The 20,049-nt window shown below is 36.4% G+C and overlaps 1 protein-coding gene across 3 annotated transcripts in view; it reads right to left on the bottom strand.

Annotated features, from left to right (window-relative positions):
• Ap3b1 (adaptor related protein complex 3 subunit beta 1) overlaps positions 1-20,049 on the bottom strand; it is a 288,476-nt gene that overhangs the window by 10,719 nt on the left and 257,708 nt on the right. For 2 of the 3 annotated variants that reach the window (XM_087201161.1, XM_087201162.1), the window contains exons 25-26: positions 8,592-8,689; positions 3,429-3,567 (exon numbers count right to left, since the gene is read on the bottom strand). In XM_087201161.1, coding sequence (XP_087057287.1) covers positions 3,429-3,567; positions 8,592-8,689 — 237 coding nt within the window. Of the gene's footprint in view, positions 1-3,428; positions 3,568-7,344; positions 7,382-8,591; positions 8,690-20,049 lie in introns of all 3 variants that reach the window. The other variant, XR_015447378.1, reaches the window with a different exon arrangement.

Genomic DNA, 20,049 nt, shown 5'->3' with positions numbered 1-20,049 from the left:
GGGCTGTTTTCTGTTGATGTATTAGGAACCGTTTTCTATCTACTTCATACTATAGTGATAGTATATAACTATCCGAGAAATTCTTGTATTAAGTACTTCTTTACCTAGTGTTTAATGTAAAAATACATAAATATTAAGGAGTAGTAGGAATAAACTATTCTAAAACCAGACAAGGGAAACTCTACTCATGGAATGGTTAGAAAAAATATACTAATGCTTAAAGTCCTCTAAGAAAGAAAAGATCTAGAAAACTTAAATAGAACTTAACCCAGACAAAAGGAATGTAATCACATTAAAAACTTTAATCTCTTAAAATACTAATCATTAAAATATTTTCCATACTTGGTGTTTTTTAAAAATCCTAAACCAATCAAATAAATATTAGTGTCTTTGTTCCTATTCTTTATCAACTCAAAAAAAAAAAAAACTGTCACAGAAGAATAAGGAAGTTATTTAAAAATTTCATAGGAATTTCAATTTTATCTCTTTTTTTTGGTACCGGAGATTGAGCTCAGCACCTTGTGCTTGTGAGGCAGGCCCGGCAACACTGAGCTACATCTCCGGCCCTATCAATTTTATCATTAACAAGTAATATGTAGGCTTACATACACAGTCTCACTGATCCCACAGGGTATTATAATACTGAATACTACAGTTAAAAACATTAATATAATTTAATAAAGTGGTAAAATGTTTGTTATTAAAATGTAATCAGAAACTATTTCATTTTAAATAAAATTAAGAGAATTGAGACAGATTTTATTAATAGTTACTTATTTGTTTTAGCTTCTACAAGCAAAGAAGAATGGCCAAAAAACTGTAAACGTGTCACATATGCAGAATAATAATTTATGACAATTTCTTTATGAAAAATGCAAATAATGAGGTATTTATTACCTGGAGGCTTTCTAAAATTCAGAACATTACTAAGGTCACACTTAACCTGTAAAAATAAATATGGAATATTTTCAATTAAGTACGGTGGGACCTGAGAAGCAAATGAAGACAGTTTGGCCTATTCCCAAGGCATTTTATTAACTTCTGACTCCATATTAACTTAGGCTCTGCTGCCAGCTGCCAGAGCCAAACACTAGGCCACTGATGATAGTTAGAAAAGAAAAGCACCAAAAGATCATAGATGTGCATGAGGACCATGAACATCAGGTCTGAGTGCATCTCTGCCTTTTAAAGTCAAATACAAATGGTTCTTAGTTGTGTGTCCCCTCTGCATCAGCACAGATAATTGAGCACTGATAATAATTAAACTTCAGTCACCTGACCAGGCATTAAGTTCCCAACCACCAAGACAGGTTACAGGCAAACTATGCTTTAAGAAGAGTTACCCAATGGTGCTAAGTGTCTTCCTAGTTCATCTTCCAACAGGAAGATAGCTTTCATGTTATTTAGCTGTGAGAAGGTAATTTGACCTTTTTTCTTCTAAGAATCAAAAATCTGGAAGACTGTCATTGCTTTTAAAAGTTTAAAAAAATCCCACATACAAAACAAAACAATGCCAGGTGTGGTGGTGCACTCCTGTAATCCCAGCATTCAGGAGGCTGTGGCAGGAGGATTGCTGAGAGTTTGAGGCTACCCTGGGCTACACAGTGAGTTTAAAGCCAGCCTGAACTACATAAAACTTTGTTTCAAAAAACCAAAAACCAAAACAAACAAAAAAAACTCTACAGCTAAACCGGAAGTTCTAACAGAAAGAATTACCCTGTCTTTGCTATTATGATGGAGGCATTAAAATAAGACTGCAGTGTTGCGGACCATTAAATGTGTTAGGTAACATTTCATAATAAATAAGGCAAATGTTAGAGTTGATATTTTAATAATTTCAGTAATTCCAAGGACCCATAACAAATCACCTAGGAAAGTAAAAAGAAGTATTTAAAGCACACAGAAAACAAACAAACAAAACTTAGAAAACTCAGAACTAAAACACATTTTTACTAAAAAGAATTTTGTTCTCTTTTTCCTTCTGAACAACACTGATTGATAAGTTGAATATTAATGGTTAGTATCAGTATGATGACCTTACATCCATTTTCTATTTAATCACCATTCCATGTTAGACAGGGCTCATCATAAAGTAAGAAATGGAAGCATCAGATCTCTTGAACACTTTAAGGGCTTTCCTCTTTCTCTCAAACACACATACATGCACACACCAAAAAGCACAGGTAAGCCCCTATTTTTGATTAGCACATGCAGTTTTCATTCTGTCATTGACATAGGAGGAAGAGATATAACCCCTAAAACTACTAGATATCCAAAACGCAAGTTCATGTTCTCTAAATCGAAGAATGAATTCTAGGAACAATGGAAGTTAAGAGTAAGAAAATTTATTGAGTGAAAGAAAGCTTCTAAGAGAGACAGAAGAGGGACTGGAAAGTGGGTATAGTGCAGTTAGGAAGGTCTGAATAATGTTAGATTAGCTTTTCTAAAGTCAAGTCCAATGTTCATCCACAAATGTAATAGAATTTCATTTCGGCATCTTTTTTTGTACACTGCCACCCATTTCCAAACAGACAAGGAAACAAGCCTATAAGGAGAAGTTATAACTTGTCTAAGATTACCACGTCCAACAACAGCAGAGATGGGTCTACACCCAAAGCACAGATGGCACTTCTGTTCCTGTGCTAAATCAAAACAAAAAAAATTTTTTTTTAACAATCCAAAGGCTTTCCCTTTGATCCTAAATTTATTTTCTATAATTGATAATTATATAAGATACACTAAATATAGTATATATTTTTAATGCAGATGTATGCTTAGTGTGTAATGATTCCCGTAAGCTCACAGAGCACTATGCACCAACCATGTGTTTAGGTATAATTAGTTTTAACTCTACCATCATTTAAAGCTACTGGCATTCATAAGAATACAAAGAAAACAACATATTAATTACATTTGCTGCTGCCTTTCAGGACAAATGACTTGGATCTCATGCTTCAGATGCCTGGTGGTGAAGCTATTCCTGGCCTGAGAACAGGGCCCATACTTGGCCCACGTTATTAACTGGAAGCAGCCTTTGGGGTCTGCTTTCTAAAAGAAACCTGTAGGTAGTATCCAGACTTACCCTTTCAGCCAAAAGAGTCAACTGCACTACTTTCTAAGATAGCTTTTTGTGGAAATGCACTGAATCTGACAAAATAAGGTAAACTCTCAAGCACCCCATAAAAGGTATCTTTACAAATTATCAGGCTATCATAAAATGTGGATGTATTCTGTGTTATCTTTCCAAGCCATGACTGTAGTAAAGATGCTCTCAAATGGGGCAGGGCCATCAATCCAAACCCATCAACCAAATATATCATCAGAAAAAATGAGATGGTATATGCAGGCTTAATGGTTATTATTTCCACAGAAAACAATAAATTATGTATTTATTCAGTCATCCCCAGGCCATGTGTTAGTAAACCTACCTGTGTATCTTATCTTGGCCAGAAGGAACTGCACCCATATTGGCTACATTCACAACCTTCTGGAGGATCACTGAGGGAGTGAAATTCTGTGGTGCAGTGATGATTGTAGCAGAAGTTTCATTCATACCTGTCAGCATACCTGTAAGAGCAAAGGAAGCCTCCCTTTTATTGATTTCTTTGTGAAAATCATTTAAACTATTTTAAGCTCAGAGCCAAAACTTAAAACCTTTTCTTAACAAAAGAAGTGCCACTTTATAATGAAATTTACAAGATAATTATAAAATTAAAATGCCACTGTTTCTCAGATTTCTTAAAAATCCTTAATGGGTAGGAAAATGTATAAAAATGCAGTCAAAAATCATTCTTCACAAACCTAATTATAACTACTATAGGGTAAAAATCACAAATATGACATTTCAATATCATACACAATTTGGGCTGGTAAACTATTAAGCTTTTACTTCTTAAAAGTATAAATATTTAATTCTTATTACTATTTTTTCCTGTTCATTCAAAGATCAGTCAAGAACAAGTCAAAATATTCACAAATAATCAGCAGCATCGCCTGATGGGGACAGCTTCAATACAGAAGTTCAAAGTCATCTCCACAGTGGATGGAGGTCACCAGCCAGTCATGGGACTCTAAACGCTGTACAAATTTCTAAGCTACACTGAATAATAACAGCATTTGCCTAGCAAACAGAACTACAGTTCCCAACAAAAACACAAACAAAAATCTCCAAACCAAAAAGTCTGAAAACAGGAAAAGATGTGAATTGAAAAATTTTAAATCTCAGAGACATTTCAAATAATAATTTAAAAGGAAACCAAGGTATGCAACATCATGAACAAAAACCACAGAGTTAACACAAAACCTAGGATTAATATCAGAATCTCATGTGAAAATGTTCAGTAAACAAATTTAATAATGTGCTAAACCCTTGGAAAAAGTACTGAAATTTAGTACTGGGTTAAAATAACAAAATACAACAAATGTCATCTACTTGATAGACACGTAAAGGTATCTATTAAAAATAACCTCTGAAGACATTTGACATGTGTACAGTAGTTGACAAAATTTATGAAAATGGCAAAATTTGATTTCGTGATTCCAAAAGACCCTCTAGTTTCAAGTATATACATTTATTTATTGCAAATATAATCTGAAATTTAAAAAAGTCCCTCTGACTAAGTATGAAGACACCAAAACCTTCTGTAAAAGGACTTATGCCATCAGATAGAAAAACGGAACTATCCACCTTCTAACAAGGAGCACATTTTACTAACCATTTTCAAACTCCGGGAACACTATGTTCTGTCTTAGGCTGTTTAACTTCAATATTAGGCAAAAGCTTTAAAAACTACACAAGCAGTCAAACACTGCTTTTAAGTAAAGCACAGGGCTGACATAATACTGCTGAGAGATGTGTGTACTCATTTAGGATTTAAACCTTCTCCATTAAGCTCTATTGAAGAGCAACTGCTGAATAAATGAATGCAACTATGTTTATGTTAAAAGCCTGTTTCCCGCAGCATGTAATTAAAGGAAATGTTGTACAAAGCCAGTACTTTTGTCAAGTTCCTGTAAATGGAAAGATGGATAGCACTCAGAAAAGTGAATGCATTGCTTCATATTTAACCTTAACACTCCTGTCATTAATGGTTTGTCTAACTTGTTCTATAAAAGACAAGGTACTGCTCCATTGAAGTAAAATTAAAAAAATCAACTAAACCATGCTTTTCAGAACAGAAGATTCATTATCGTTGGCTAATGTATTGGCATAAAGCAAAGTAACATCCCATCAAGTAAGGCACACATTCAATCTGCCTTCCCACCCCCCTTTATTTTTAACTCATGCTGTTTTATTGTTATAGGCAATTTGTACCACTCAGCATGACAGTGTAAACTGAATCAAGATTAATTTACATGCAAAAGAACACTTAGTAGAGCAGCATGGTAAGCAAATGTATTGTCTCGATTGCTGAGGTGGAAAAAGAACCTGGAAAGAAAAAAAAGGTGCTCTAATTAAGGGGCATCAAATATGATTGCTTGTGGTAGTTTAGGGCCAGAAAATAGTAAATGTCTGACCATTTAAAGAATTAGCATCTTGCTAGCTAGGAATTCGTAAGATGGATGCATAAATCACAATAAAATTAAGTAAACATTTTAGGTTTCTTAAACCACAGGTTTTGCTAAATGAAAATATATCAGGTATTTTCAAATTAACAAGGAAAAAACATGCCGAGGTAACAGAGTTTCTCCTTTCATGAAAACAGACTTTACTGTAGATAGACTGCTCCATAATAAGGGCAAAGTTACTGGGAAAATGCTATAAAATGGGCAGAATTTGTGGCTTCATTAGAATATATTTAAATTTTGGTGAGGGTTTAGGACAGCACTTGACTTAGGTTAATCAGCTATAATTAACTGCTAAAATGCAAACCAACTAATATAAATAAATCAAATTTGAAAAGACTTTTCTAAATTTTAGATTTGCAATTTAAATAAGAGGCAGCTTAGAATAAACAATCAGCTTACATCTCTTCAAATTAAAACCAAAGAAACCAAATGAAAAATTCTTAGGTTAAAAAAAAGGCAGATCCCATCTTATTTATAGTATTGAAAGATTCCCATAGATAGCTCATTAACTAACTTTACAATACTCAAAACTCACAGCAATGAATAACTCATGCTTCAATTGAAGGCTCATAATATGAACACTATAAACACTTTCAATATACAGGCTAGCCCTATCTTTCACTTGGCACTTCGACTACCACTTTATCAATGAGAATATTTAGCTATGGAACCCTCAATTTAAAGACCAAGAAAAAGTGTTGGATTGGGGTATAAATTAGAAATAAAAGCTTTTTTAAAAAAAATATTAATCTAATGTGATACTCTGTTAGAATCACCTTTAATATCTTACACACTTTTCAGTTATGCACGTCTTTAGAATAAAAATAGAACGAACCATAATCTTCATGTTTCTTCTTCATAACTTTTTAAGTTAACTCCTAATACATTTAATGCACTTCTCGAGTCTTAAGATACAGACACCATAAAATGAGATATTAATTATGTAATTTAATTTTTATTTAAAGTAGGAAAGTTGGTTGAAGCTAGCATGCAATAACACACACACTTCTTAAAAATTTACTCACATTTTGCCTTCCAGAAGTTCACATTGATAAAATGTGAGGTTATAAATTTTATTTTGATTTAAGGTTTTCTGTTAATCATTTCTAGGTAACTTTTATGAAATAAGATAAGCTCTCTTCCCAGAGCAGTATAGCAAACAAATACATGTGTAAAGCTGGGAATTGAGACCTCTATTACCAAACCTGCTGAAATCCATAACTAAAAAGATGCTATTGAAAAGACTTTTTAAACCTGTGGTAAATTTACCAGCAACAAGTTCCACATCAAGGAATGAATTCAGGAAGACAGAAAGAATGATACAGAAATGCCAAGAGACTTGCAAGGATTTACAAATACTTCATATAAACAAATTTTCAAATAGCTTTATTCAGAGTAGCCTTTCTGCTCTATTAAACATAGCAAACAGCTGCCAGATTTATTCAGACAAATAATCAACAACCATAGAAGTAAAATGGCAGGAGAAAAAGGAATTTTGGCAACAAGTCCACAGAGGACGAGAGCTATTCTCCAAGAGCACCTCTCTCATGCACTTATGGTTCTGTATGGCTAGGCAGCAAAAAACCCCTCAGTCACAGCAGAGCACAAAAAATCTGATCGAAATATCAAGTATTCTAAACGAAAGCTGAGGGAGAGAAAGGGCATACAATAATCTGCTGCTTTAGATATACTTCAGCTGCACTTCGCAAAAACAGAATCTCCCCGTAACAGTAAATGTGCCACAGCCTCATCCAGGCGCTGTCATGTGCCACTCACCTTGGTTTGCTGAGCAGGTGTAAAGCAGAGAGGCAGGCTTTAGCCAGCAGAAGGTAAGAATAGCAAATATAAGAATCAATTCGTTATTGGGAAAAGAAAAATCACAAATTACTTTTCTTCTACAGCAATTATCAACTTCCAGAAAACAAATGTAAAGTTGGGTTTAGTCATTCCTTTTTTTTTAATCATTTAAAAGCAAGGTCTGAGAAAAAAAGATTACTATAAATGTAGAGTCTTAGTCTGGGGTTTTCTTCGTGGGATTCTTCTACAACAGGTCTTTCTGACAGTATGGCTCACCCAGGTGTGGAGTACACCAAATCTTCGGCATTACAATACCCAAGTACCAGGAAGCATGCCCCTCTCCTTAGGAGCAAGGGTATGTGTGTGTCTAATACTTTTTTGGGACTTGAAGGATATGACTTAATGATCTCAAAATTAAAAGATCTTTGTTTGCTAACAGTCTCCATAGGTAAAATATAACTTAGATTCATGTAAAAATTTTAAAATTGCTCACCATGGGACTTAAATATTCCCTCACTTTATAAATGTTATCCTTAATTAAACACATAAAATCAATGTTACTTTCCCATATTCATATATAAAAAAAGCCCTTTACTTTTATTAGAAAATATGCTTGACTCTGGACCAAGTATAGGATATTTTCTGCTGAAAATATTTTCTTTTTAGTACATATTTAAAAATGTTTCAGCTGATTCATTCAAACAGCATTTCTTTAATATAGAATTAAGTCAAAAATAAAAAGATATTTTAATACTATAATCAGGACTTTGGTTTGAAGGGTAAGGCACTGTACTGTGTGGGAGGAATAACAGATTAGTAGGAGATGAAAAATAGTTGCATAACAAAAACAAAAACAAAAAACCAAAATGTAAGATTTACAGTGGTAGAACACTGAAGTCCCCAATTCCTGGTATCTTTATGAATACAAAACACAAAAGTACATCTATAATCAGGTTGACAGACCACAACTCCGAATAGAAAAGCTGATTAAGAATCAATTTATCACTTTAAAGACATATTGCTCAATTTTCAAGTCTGTCATGAATGTAAACAAACATATTTTTAGGGTTATTTTACAAGTTCAAAGGGTTAACAAAAATGGGAAAATTATGTACCGACATCTGTTAATGGTTATATATTATACAAAGTTATTTTAGAGACTGGCCAGAGCATGAGTACATATTCTTTGGTACACTAAATTTCTAGCAAGTGCGGTAATTTCTCACCTTGCTCTTTCTTAAAGTCTTTCTCTGACATGGCCACAGGTAAAAGCAGTTCTCCAATAGGTGGCTGAATATTAACATTGAAGCAATTGTCCTTGGTGCTAAGGAAAAAACAATCAATGATGACTAAATGCCTAATAAAATACTTAATACTAAGCAGTTAAATAGACACAATTAAAGCATATGCCAGCATTTAAAGTATAGGAACTTTCTGTCTTAAATCTGATTGCAGAGAAATACATCTGTTATCTCAGAATTAAAAACAAATTTGTTTTTTACAAAACTGCACTCTTACAGTAAATTTTATGATTTGATATAGAAATTTATTTCACTTTTTTTGTGCTTGGGGATTGAACCCATGGCCTCACCAATGCTAAACACATGCTTTCTTACTGAGCAACACCCCCAGCCTGACACAGAACTTTCAAAAATAGCAGCAAGGGTATATAACCACTACCAGCAAAGGAACACTTCGTGCAACTTATAGAGAATATTTTAGCTTTACTGTGTATATAACTAAGTGGAGAAGATGAAGTGCTTTAGTCTTAAATGGCTATGATCTCTTTTTAAAAAAAAATCAGGTTAGGGCTGAGGATTTAGCTCAGTGGTGCCACACCTGCCTCACAAGCGCAAGGTCCTGAGTTCAATCCCTGGGACCGGAAAAAAAAAATTAGGTTAGTTTTTAATAAGGAAAAAATGGAGTGACCATACTGTACTTGGATATGTGCTCAACAGCAAACTGGCTTTATTTTTTAAAATCCCTATTTTCCAGTATAGTTTTTCATTGATATTGCTGATAAACATATATAAATTTATTATTCAAATTATAGAATATGAAGACTTTAAGAAAGCTAACTTTTTTTCTAGTATCAGAAAACCAATACTGATTGTATTTATTTCACTTAAATCTTATGGCTACCAATAAAAAATTACTACAAGTGCATTAAATTTGAGTTAAAGTTAGATATCTAAAGTGAGGCTGATGAAATACCAGGTAGGATGGAGTGTGCTTGGCTGCAAATTAAGCAGAGAATCCAACTAACAGTTTCTGGAGAGGGAGGAAGGAGTCTATTGTCTAGAGTACAAGAAGTTTTGGAGTTTCAGTGAAAGCCCATTAAAGAGGCCCAGATTCTCCTAGCTTTCCACTCCACAACCCTCATGGGTGTGCTGGCTCTCCTCATGGCTGTCAGATGGCTGCTGTAACTCCATGTACCACTTTTACATTCCACATGAAGAAGGAAGAATGAAGATGAAGGGGTGGTAATAAGTGAGCCAACTACATCTGTTTCTCTTACAAAGAAAGTAAAAACTCTCCTGAAAGTCCCATGAGGGCCTCTACTTTCAGGTTAGAAGTGGATTCCACTGCTAGTGGGAGTGGAACTAGAGAGGAAGGGATTACAAACAAGATATTCTACACATTAGGTTAAGAAACACAGAAGGGGGAGGCAGGAATAAATAATATAAAATGAAAAAAGAACATAAAATCCACTTTCATATTGTATTCTTCTTGGGGCTGCCTTATCTTTTTTCACATGTTGAATGTCCAAGACAAACCAATAAATCCAACTTATTTATTTATTAACTCGATAAGCATTTACCGAATGCAAATTTGATTCTATGTACTGTGTGAATATCTGGGGATTTAAAGAAAAATGAGATTGGTTTTTGAAACTCACCAATCTAGTGGGAGGGGAAGAAATTTCTTTTATATAATGAATGGAGTGGTTAGTGCTACATTAGAGCCATGTGGAAAGCATCACAGTCCATGGAGGAGGAATGGATTCACTCTGCAGGAGTGGAGGCATGCTTATTTCCATGAGGAGAGACAGGGCCATATCAGGCCTGTGTGACAGCCTGGTGTGTCTGCAGATGGGCACACTGTAAAGGCCATCATGGATGGATGGTCATTCATCCCAGTTCTCCCAACAAAGTTGCATTTGGTGGCAGCTGTCCTGAAATTCAGTTCAAGTTAGCATCTCCTTCCACTCTCTGAAGTGAACTGATTTGTATGATTAAGGATATGGATACCTCACTCATGTAAAAACAAGTGGAAACTGAGTGATCCTACTTGTTAGAAGCCGTGGTGGCAGTGTGCACAGAGGAGAAAGCAAAGGCAGGTCCATCAGTGAGTCTGATTTAGTAGTCAAGGAAGGGGTTTTTAGCATGCATCATGCATTTTCTTTTAGTAACTTCTAACAATGCTCCTAACAGGCAACTTCTGTTGTCTCAGATTTACTGATAAGAAAATTAAAGAGAAGTTAAACACCATGCCCAAGATCACACAGCTGGTAAGTGGAAGTGTGGGGATCTGAACCCAGGCATCTCACATCTGAGTTAAAGCCCATGTCTACTCCACTCCACTATGCTGCTCCCCGAGGGCAGGTAACATGAAGAATGGGGAAGACAGGATATTTTATGGAAATTCTAAAATCAAAAGGGGAGGCCTGGTGATGGATGGCAAGGAGACTCTAAACCTTCTAATGTAAATAATTGGGTAGAGGAGTTTGGGGGCTTTAACCATGTTATATTCTGAAAATCACTAAATTACCTAGGAAGAGATACCCAGTAGATAACTAAAATGCAAACCAAGAATCAGGGCAGAATACACGAATGTGGAAATAACAGGGAAGGTAGAGGAAGAGCTGAGGCCTTAGAAGTGGAGAAGATCACATGGGAGAGGATGTACTGAGAAAGGGTACAGGGCATACTGACTGGGGAAGATCTGCTTTCATCAAAGATGAAGAAGAGTGACTGCAGAAGACTGGAAGAGGCCAGGGAGAAGAGGGGAGTGGTGAACACTGCAGGGAGGCCAAGTGGCCCAAGAAGTGCTGAGCTCAGTGCGGCAGATCAGACTGGAGAGGACACGGAGTGCAACAAGATGGAGGGCAAAGGGAAGAGTGGCCTGGAAGAAAGGAGAGAGAACAACAGGAGCTTCTGGAGGAGAAGAAGGAGGCAAAAAATGCTGGAAGAATCTGAGCACGGGTCAGTGCTAAGAGAAAAGAGCCAATGAGAAGGAAGAAACCAAGGAATCCTGATAGAGCAAGGCTTAGAAGGTGCGAAGAGGCTGGGATGGAGAGCACAGCATGGATGGGGTGAAGAAGGGGCCTGGGAATGGGGAGGTTGCTGTTTCAGAAGCCGAAGGGCAGGTGCTTGAAGGACAAGACCCAGCCTGGTGCAGTGGAAGGCTAAGTTACCTTAAGATGAGCATATATATAAAGACTGAAGAAGGAGTAAATGGCTATGTACATATACCTACATGAAATTTCATATATAAATTAGTATATATAAAAACTAATATATATATAAATATAAATAAAGTAATTTAGTCTGAAGTATAAAATTTGAGTTTCAAATTGCTGGCTAGGCTATGCCAATGTTCTCCCAAGTGAGAGGCAGAAGGCAACCTACTGAGGTAAAAGGAAAAGAACTCTACTTACATTTATTTTCCTAATTCCTTCTTGAGTTATTTTTCACTATGTTAGTACATACATAATGAGTTAGCATGGTGAGACATATACTTACATATACATACACGCATGACTTAAAAATATACACACAGGGAGTGTGTAGTCAAAATGTAAAAGTAACAGAGGTATGTGACTCTAAACATTAGGGATTGCTGGATGGATGTTCAGCATGATCAAATGGATGCACTGCATGATCTTTGACAATTTGCTTTTTCTTTTTAATACAAAAAGCTTTCTCTTTGCCAATACTCTTGAGGGACCCACACGCAGCATGGATGTCAAGGGAGCAGGCTGGGAGTGTATGGCCAAAGGATGGGGCTCTGCCCTCTCAGGCACAAAGCAAAGTCTAGATGAGTAAACAGCAGGCTTAAGTTTGGGAGAAAAGTGATCTTGAAATGCTCTCCTTAGTGACAAGCAATGTGTTAGGGAATAACATATGACTCTTGTTCTTCATTCCTGACAGAATCCTGAGGTAGGAGACCAAGTGCCCTAATGAAAGGGCTCTCTTATGTCTAGAAGTGACCAAATGACCCTGTTATGCCCAATGAAGCACAAACAGAAGTCTACCAGGAATTTCTAGGGGAAGTTCAGCTTTTCTGACGTAGACATGGCTCCTTTCTCTATGTCAGTCTTTCCTTTTTGGGGGGCGGGGGTAGAATGCAGGCAAAAGCCTGGAAGTGGAGCAGCTATCACGTGACCATGAGGAAGACCAGCATAAGCTAAAAAATAAATTAAAAAGTGTAAGACTTTATACCTTGAAGACACTGTGGAGCTACTCTGACAGCTCTGCATTGTCATCCCCCTACATTTCCTGTTCTAGGAGAATAATAAACCTCTATTTAGTTAAGTCTCTACAACTGGGTTTCTGTATATCTAACATAAGTAGTACATAATACGCTGTGTAAATCAGTCTCACTTTCTAAGCAAGGTTTGGTTCCTAATGGACTAAGATGGAATGTTTTCTCTTTATTTTGGGAAAACTTTATTTTCACTTACACGAACATTCTAGGACATCCTCTGATTTTCTATGAACATACTTTTCTAGCATTTTACCTTCTTTTTTGTTTCTCTTTCATTAAAGCTTTTTCTTTTCCTTTTCTTCATACTTCCTTTGGTTAAATGTGGGAGAAAAGGATATCTCCATTTCTACACAAATGTATCTCAACATGGGTAGGGAATGATGAAAATGACTACTCAAAGGTGTAAATTTCTTAGACTCAAATTTCTTCATCTTTGTATTCAGTGACAACTCACAGGTGGGTTTTAACTAGTAAATGAAATAAAATGCTCAAGAGAGTGCACAGTAAGTAGGTACTCAAAATCAACATGCATACAGGTCATATATTAGGGAGGCATCATTATTTAGGCATTCCCCCAAGATTATCATTTCTATTTTTTCCTACTACAAGCAATAATTAATGTACTTAAATAGGTCTTTTTCTTTTTTTATTTAAAAAATATTTTTTAATAGGTCTTTTTCTGTATAAGCACAAATACTTCTCTAGGGCTGGTACCCTAAAAATGAAATTGCTAAGTTAAAAGTATGACTATTTGGCATTTTGATAGATGCTGCCAATGTTCTGGGGGTGGTGCCAATTTGAAGTTCTACTTTCCTAGATATTAAAATTACTTGAAATTTTTCTAACCTGCTAGATGAAATGTTTCAGCACTTTATTTTCCCAAATACTAGTGATGCGAAACATCTTTTTGTTTATTGGCCATTTGGATTTTTACTTGTAAACTCATTATACTTAGCTCTTTTCATTTTTCTTTTAGATTCCTCATATATTATGGCTATGGTTATTGAACTTTGGTGTGCTAGATATGCTGCAGTGTTTCACAATCATCTTTGTGATATTTACTTTTCTTTTTAGCAGACAAGTTAAAAATTAATATTTTTTCAAAAAACATTTTTTTTCTATCTTTTTTTTGGGGGAGGTGCTGAGGATGGAACCCAGAGACCTTTGCATGTTGGTACTACTCTTGCGCTATACCCCTGGCCCTTACATTTTTTAAAAAATTAATTTTAATGGTGCATTTAAGGTATAAAATACGACATTCAACACTGGAAATTTGCACCTTTACATAATCTCTTTTGGTTCTTATCTTTTCCCCATTCCCCTGCCCTCCCTTCAACCCCTCCATCCCTCCCTATTTACAAAGACTTTGTTTCCATTTTTTCCTTTTCTCATATTAATTCCATTCCCTTCTTTCCTTTCCCCTACCCCTTCCATTTCCCCTTCCCCTTTGCCCCATTTCTTCCTATTTCACATGATCTATTATACCTTTTAGTCCTTATTTACACTTTCAGTTTCCCACACTAGAGAAACTATTTGGTATTTATACATGTGTGTCCTATTTATTTCACTTAAGAGTATCACCTCAATGTGCATCCACTTAGCTATAAATGTCTCTAATTTCTCATTTTTTATGGCTGAGTAGTACTCCATTTTATTAAAAAAACACATTTTCTTGATCCAGTCTCCAGTTGATGGGCATTTGGGCTGTTTCCAAGTTTTAGGTATTACAAATTGTGCTGCTATGAACATGGGTGCACATATATCACTGTGGTATGATACTTTAATTCTTTCGGAAGATCTCCAGCAGGGGAATAGATGGGTCAAATGGGACTTCCAGTCCTAGTTGTTTTAGTTATCTCCAAACTGATTTCCACAGTGGTTGCACCAGTCTACACTCCCACCAGCCGTGGAGCAGGGTTCCTCTTTCCCCACAGCCCTGCCAGCATTTGTTACTGGTTGATTTCATGATAGCAACCATTCTTTCTGGGGTGAGGTGGAATCTCAGTGTTGTTTTCATTTGCATCTCTCGAATGCCCAGTGAGGTTGAACATTTTTTCATATGTTCATTTCAGATGTCCATTCTTGGATTGGGTCTTTAAATTTGAGAGGTCTGATTTTTTTAAGTTCTTTATAAATTCTAGATAGTACACCTTTGAGAAACAGCAGGTGAAAATTTTTTCACACATTGTGGTTTTTCTCTTCACTCTGTTGGTGGTTTCTCTTACTGTGCAGAAGGCTTTTAATGAGAAGAGATCCCACTTCTTGATTATTTGTGCTAGTTCACAGGCAACTGAGGTTTTGTTCATAAAATCTTTACCTACACCAATGTCTTCAAGAGTTCTTCCTAAACTCTCTTTCAGTCAGTTTAGTGTTTCTGTTTTAATATTTAGATCTTTAATCCATTTAGATTTTAGTTTAGTGCATGGTGAGAGATACAGGTCTAGTTTTATTCTTTGGCAAGTTGAAACCCAATTTTTCCAGCACCATTTATTAAAGAGGCTATCTTTCCTCCAGTGAGGGTGTTTGTCTCCTTTGTTGAAGATGAGATAGCTGAGTGTGTCTGGAGTTGTTTCTGCATCTTCTAATCTGTTCCACTGGCCCTCAGGTCTGTTTCTTTGCCAGTACCATGCTGTTTTTATCATGGTGGCTTTGTACTATAGTTTCAAGTTGGGCACTGAGATACCCCTTGCCATGTCTCTGTTGCCTAGAATTGCTTTTGCTATTCTAGGTCTCTTCTTGTTCCAAATGAATTTTTGGATTGCTTTCTCAAGGTCCGTGAGGTATGCTGCTGCTATTTCAATTGGGATTGCACTGAATCTATATATCAGTTTTGAAAGTATGACCATTTTCACTATGTTGATTCTTCCTAGCCAGGAGCAAGGGATGTCTTCCCATTTTCTGATATTGTCTTCAATCTCTCTTTTCAGAGTGCAATAGCTTTAAGAGAAAAGGTCTGTGATTTCTTTTGTTAGGTTGATTCCTAGGTATTTCAGTTTTTTGGATGCTATTGTGAAAGGAATTATTTGCCCCATTTCTCTTTCAGTGAGTATGTTGTTTGTGTAGAGGAAAGCTATTGAGTTTTGTGTGTTGACCTTGTAACCAGCTACTTGACTGAATTTGGTTATTAAGTCTAGAAGACTTTTGGTGGAGTTCTTGGGGTCTTCTATATCGAGTATCATGTCATCTGCAAATAATGACAATTTGACTTCTTCATTTCCTATCTTTATTCCTTTTCTTTCTCTTGTCTAATTGCTGTGGTTAATGTTTCCAAGACTATATTGAACAGGAGTGGTGATAGTGAACATCCTTGTGTTGTTCCTGATTTTAGTGTGAAGCATTTCAGTTTTTGACCATTTAGTATCATACTGGCTGTTGGTTTTTCACATTGGCTTTTATCAGATTCAGGTAGAGACTGTCTATTCCAATTTTTTGTAGGGTTTTTATCATAAATATGTGTTGGATTTTGTCAAATGCTTTTTTTTGTCCTTGGCTCTATTGATATAGTGTATTACATTGATTGATTTGCGTATATTGAACCATTGCTGCATCCCTGGGATGAATCTCACTTGGTCAAGGTGTATGATCTTCTATGATCTTCTGCATTCTATTTGCCAGTATCTTATTAAGGAGTTTTGCATCTATGTTCATTAGTGACATTGGCCTATAGTTCTCTTTTTTTCAGTTGGGTCTTTCGCTGCCTTGGGGATCAAGATGATGCTTGCTTCCAGGAATGAATTCGTGAGTATTGGTTCCTTTTCAATTTCATTGAAGAGTTTAAACAGTAGTGGCAGCAGTTCCTCTCTAAATGTCTTGTAGAATTCGGCAGTGAAGCCATGAGGACCCAGGCTTTTCTTAGTTGGTAAGTTTTTAATTACATTTTCAACTTTATTGGCTGATATTGGGTTGTTTAGAATTTTTAGGTCTTCTCTCAACTTTGGTAATTCGTACGTGTCTAGGAATCTGTCCATTTCATCTGTGTTTTCCATCTTATTGGTGTATAGGTTCTGGAAGCAGGTATTGATGATCCTCTGGATTTCTGCTGGGTCCATTGTAATTTCACCCATTTCATTCCTAATTGCATGGATCTGGGCCTTTTCTTTTTCCAATAAGGTTGGCTAAGGGTTTATCACTTTTCTTTATTCTGAAAAATGAACTCTTGGCTTCATTGATTTTTTTGTATTGTTCTCTTAGTCTCTATTGCATTGATTTCTGCTCTGATCTTTATAATTTCCTCCCTTGTATGAGCTTTGGGTTTGTCCTGCTCTTCTTTTTCTAGAAGCTTGAGGTTCAGCATCAGGTTGTCTAATTGAGCTCTCTCTATTTTCATAATATGAGTATTCACTGCTATGAATTTCCCCCATAAGACTGCTTTCATTGTGTTCCATAGATTCCGACATGTTGTACTGTCACTGTCATATAACTGTAGGAACTGTCTGATTTCTTCTTTAATTTCCTGTGTGACCCATTGGTTATTCAGAAGTGTGTTGTTCAGTTTCCATGTGTTTATGAAATTCTTGTGGTTCCTTTTGCTATTGATCTCCAATTTCATCGCACTGTGGTCTGACAATATACAGGGGATAACTTCAATTCTTTTGCACTTACTTAAACATATTCTATGAGTGCATATGTGGCCTGTTTTGGAGAATGACCCGTGTGCAGCTAAAAAGAATGTGTATTCCGATTTTTTGGGGTGGAACACTCTGTAAACATCTGTGCATCTGTTCAAGAGTTTGATTGAGTTCTAGTATTTCATTACTTACTTTCTGTCTAGTTGATCTATTTGTGAGAGTAGGGTACTGAGGTCCCCCACTACTACTGTATTAGTGCTTATTTGATTTTTCATGTCCATTAGTGTTTGTTTTATATAGTTGGGCGCACTAGTGTTTGGTGCATATACGTTTATGATTGCCATCTCTTCCTCTTGGATTGTTCCCTTTACAAGGATGTAGTGTCCTTCTTTGTCTCTCTTAATCAGTGTGGGTTTGAAATCCAAGAGGTCTGCTTTTTTCCGGGTTCCTGTCGCATGGAGTATTGTTTTCCACCCTTGACCTTTCAGTCTGTGAATTTCTTTTTGAATTGTGTTTCTTGTATGCAGCATATTGTTAGATCTTGCTTCTTGACCCATTCTGCCAGTCTATTTCTTTTGATTGGTGAATTGAGACTGTTAACATTGATGGTTATAGCTGATAGGTATTGACTCATCAATGTCATGACTTTTTCTTTTTGTTGGATTCTCCCCATTTGCGTTTAATTTCTTGTTGTGCTGGATGGATTCATTCTGTTGGGCTTCCTGAGGTTGTGATCCTCATTGTCTTTTCCTAGGATATTGTCTAAAATTTTTTGGAGTGCTGGTTTGTGGTATTCATGAAGTTTCTCAGGTGCTCTTTGTCATGAAAGTATCTTATTCTCCATCAATTTTGAAAGATAGTTTTGCAGGGTACATCAATCTGGGTTGGAGGCTGTTTTCCTTTAGGGCTTGAAATACATCACTGCAAGCTCTTCTTGAGCCTTGAGGGTTTCCATTTCCATTGAGAAGTCTGCTGTGATTCTGATAGGCTTTCCTTTGTATGAGATTTGTTTCTTTTCTCAAACTGCTTGTAGAATTTTGTTCTTCTGTTGGGTTTCTGGAATGTTGACTATTATATGCCTACGTGTAGATTTTTTTTGATCAAGGCTAGTTGGAGTTCCATAGGCCTAACTTATCTGTATGTCAAGTTCTTTTCCCCTGCTTGGGAAGTTTTCTGCCATCACTTCTGTGAACAGTTTTTTTTAATGTCGTCTGCACTCTCTCCTGTTCCTTCATCGACTCTGATCAGTCCTATATTATTCTTCTTTGCATCGTCTAGTAGCTGCTGGATTGATTTCTTGTGGTCCGTTAGTATTTTAAAGCATTTCTCTTTTCCCGGTCATTAAGTGCAATCTGATATTCTTATCTGAAATTCTGTTCCTACATTGGCTCAATCTGCTGCATAAACTTTCAGTGGAGTTCTTAATCTCCTGGAAATCTGTTTGCATCTGTTTTATGGATTCCATTTGTTTCCTATGTTGGGATTCCATCATGCTCCTCAGCTCCTCTATTTTTTTATCTGTGTCCTCTCTAAATTTATTTATTTATTTATTTAGGTATCAGGGATCGAACTCGGGTCCTTTTGCTTGCACAGGCAACAAAATCACTGAGCTAAATCCTCAACCCTCTCTAAATTTATTAATCATGTCTTACCCTATGGGCACAATCTCTGCTGATATGTGAGAAATTATTTCTGATTTCATTTTTTCCACATCCTCTTTCATTTCCAGTTCAAGGAGTCCAGGTGGTTGAGTATCAGATTGTTCCATCTTGTTTCCCTTTGGGGTTGCTTTAGGTGATCTGGAAGCATGGTTTTGAGACTTGTTTACATGTCTTCTCATTTCAATGGGAGGGGGGCAGCGGGCGGGTGGGATGTATGCTGCTGGTGCCTGTGCAGCTGACCTCCTTGGCACTGGTGCAGTGATATGGCGGCCTGGAAGGTTCACCTCCTCTGTGCTGGGTGAAGCTCTGCTCCTCGCAATAAGATTTTTATAGGAAGCAAGATCAATGAACACAAATCACTGTGTGGCTTTTGGATCTCCCAGGGGTACTCCTATGCCCACTGCAGCTAGTAGAAGTCAGAGAAGGCAGTGGGCAGCACAGAAGGCAGTGGGCGCCATGACACCAGTTGCTGGCCCTTACATTTTTAAAAGAACTTATCAGTCATTTTTCTTCATATTTTTATATCTTTTACATCTTGCTTAAGATTTCTGCTCCCAAAGAATAAGAAAATATTTCTGTAGACTACATTTAAACACTTTTATAGGTTTTAATCTTATTTTTATGTTGGGAATCAAACCTAATGCCTGAGCTTTCAGGTAAGCTTTCCACCATTGAGCTGCACCTCTTGCCTTGAGTGTAAGTTTTTAATGGTTAAATTATAAATCAATCTGAAACTGATTTTGCAGTAATCTGTGGGAGGAAGCTACTTTTTTCTTCCCCCCAAAACAGTTCTCACACCATTATACTCAAGTACATTCTTTCCCTGTTGATTTGAAATGCCACTTTTATGACCCAAATTTCTAAATTCTCTATTTTGTTTCACTGGTTCCGGTGCCAATTAGCATCAATTCTGCTTATTGCAGTGCTGAGGATAGAACACAGAGTCTCAAAGCATGCTAGGCTAT

The sequence above is a fragment of the Heterocephalus glaber genome, unplaced genomic scaffold (genome assembly GCF_053883595.1).
Source record: "Heterocephalus glaber isolate CG9 unplaced genomic scaffold, H.glaber_assembly_v1.0 deba00001757, whole genome shotgun sequence".
Lineage (NCBI taxonomy): Eukaryota > Metazoa > Chordata > Mammalia > Rodentia > Bathyergidae > Heterocephalus > Heterocephalus glaber.
The sequence above is the reverse complement of the archived record's forward strand: the minus strand, read 5'-3'. Positions and strand labels throughout refer to the sequence as shown.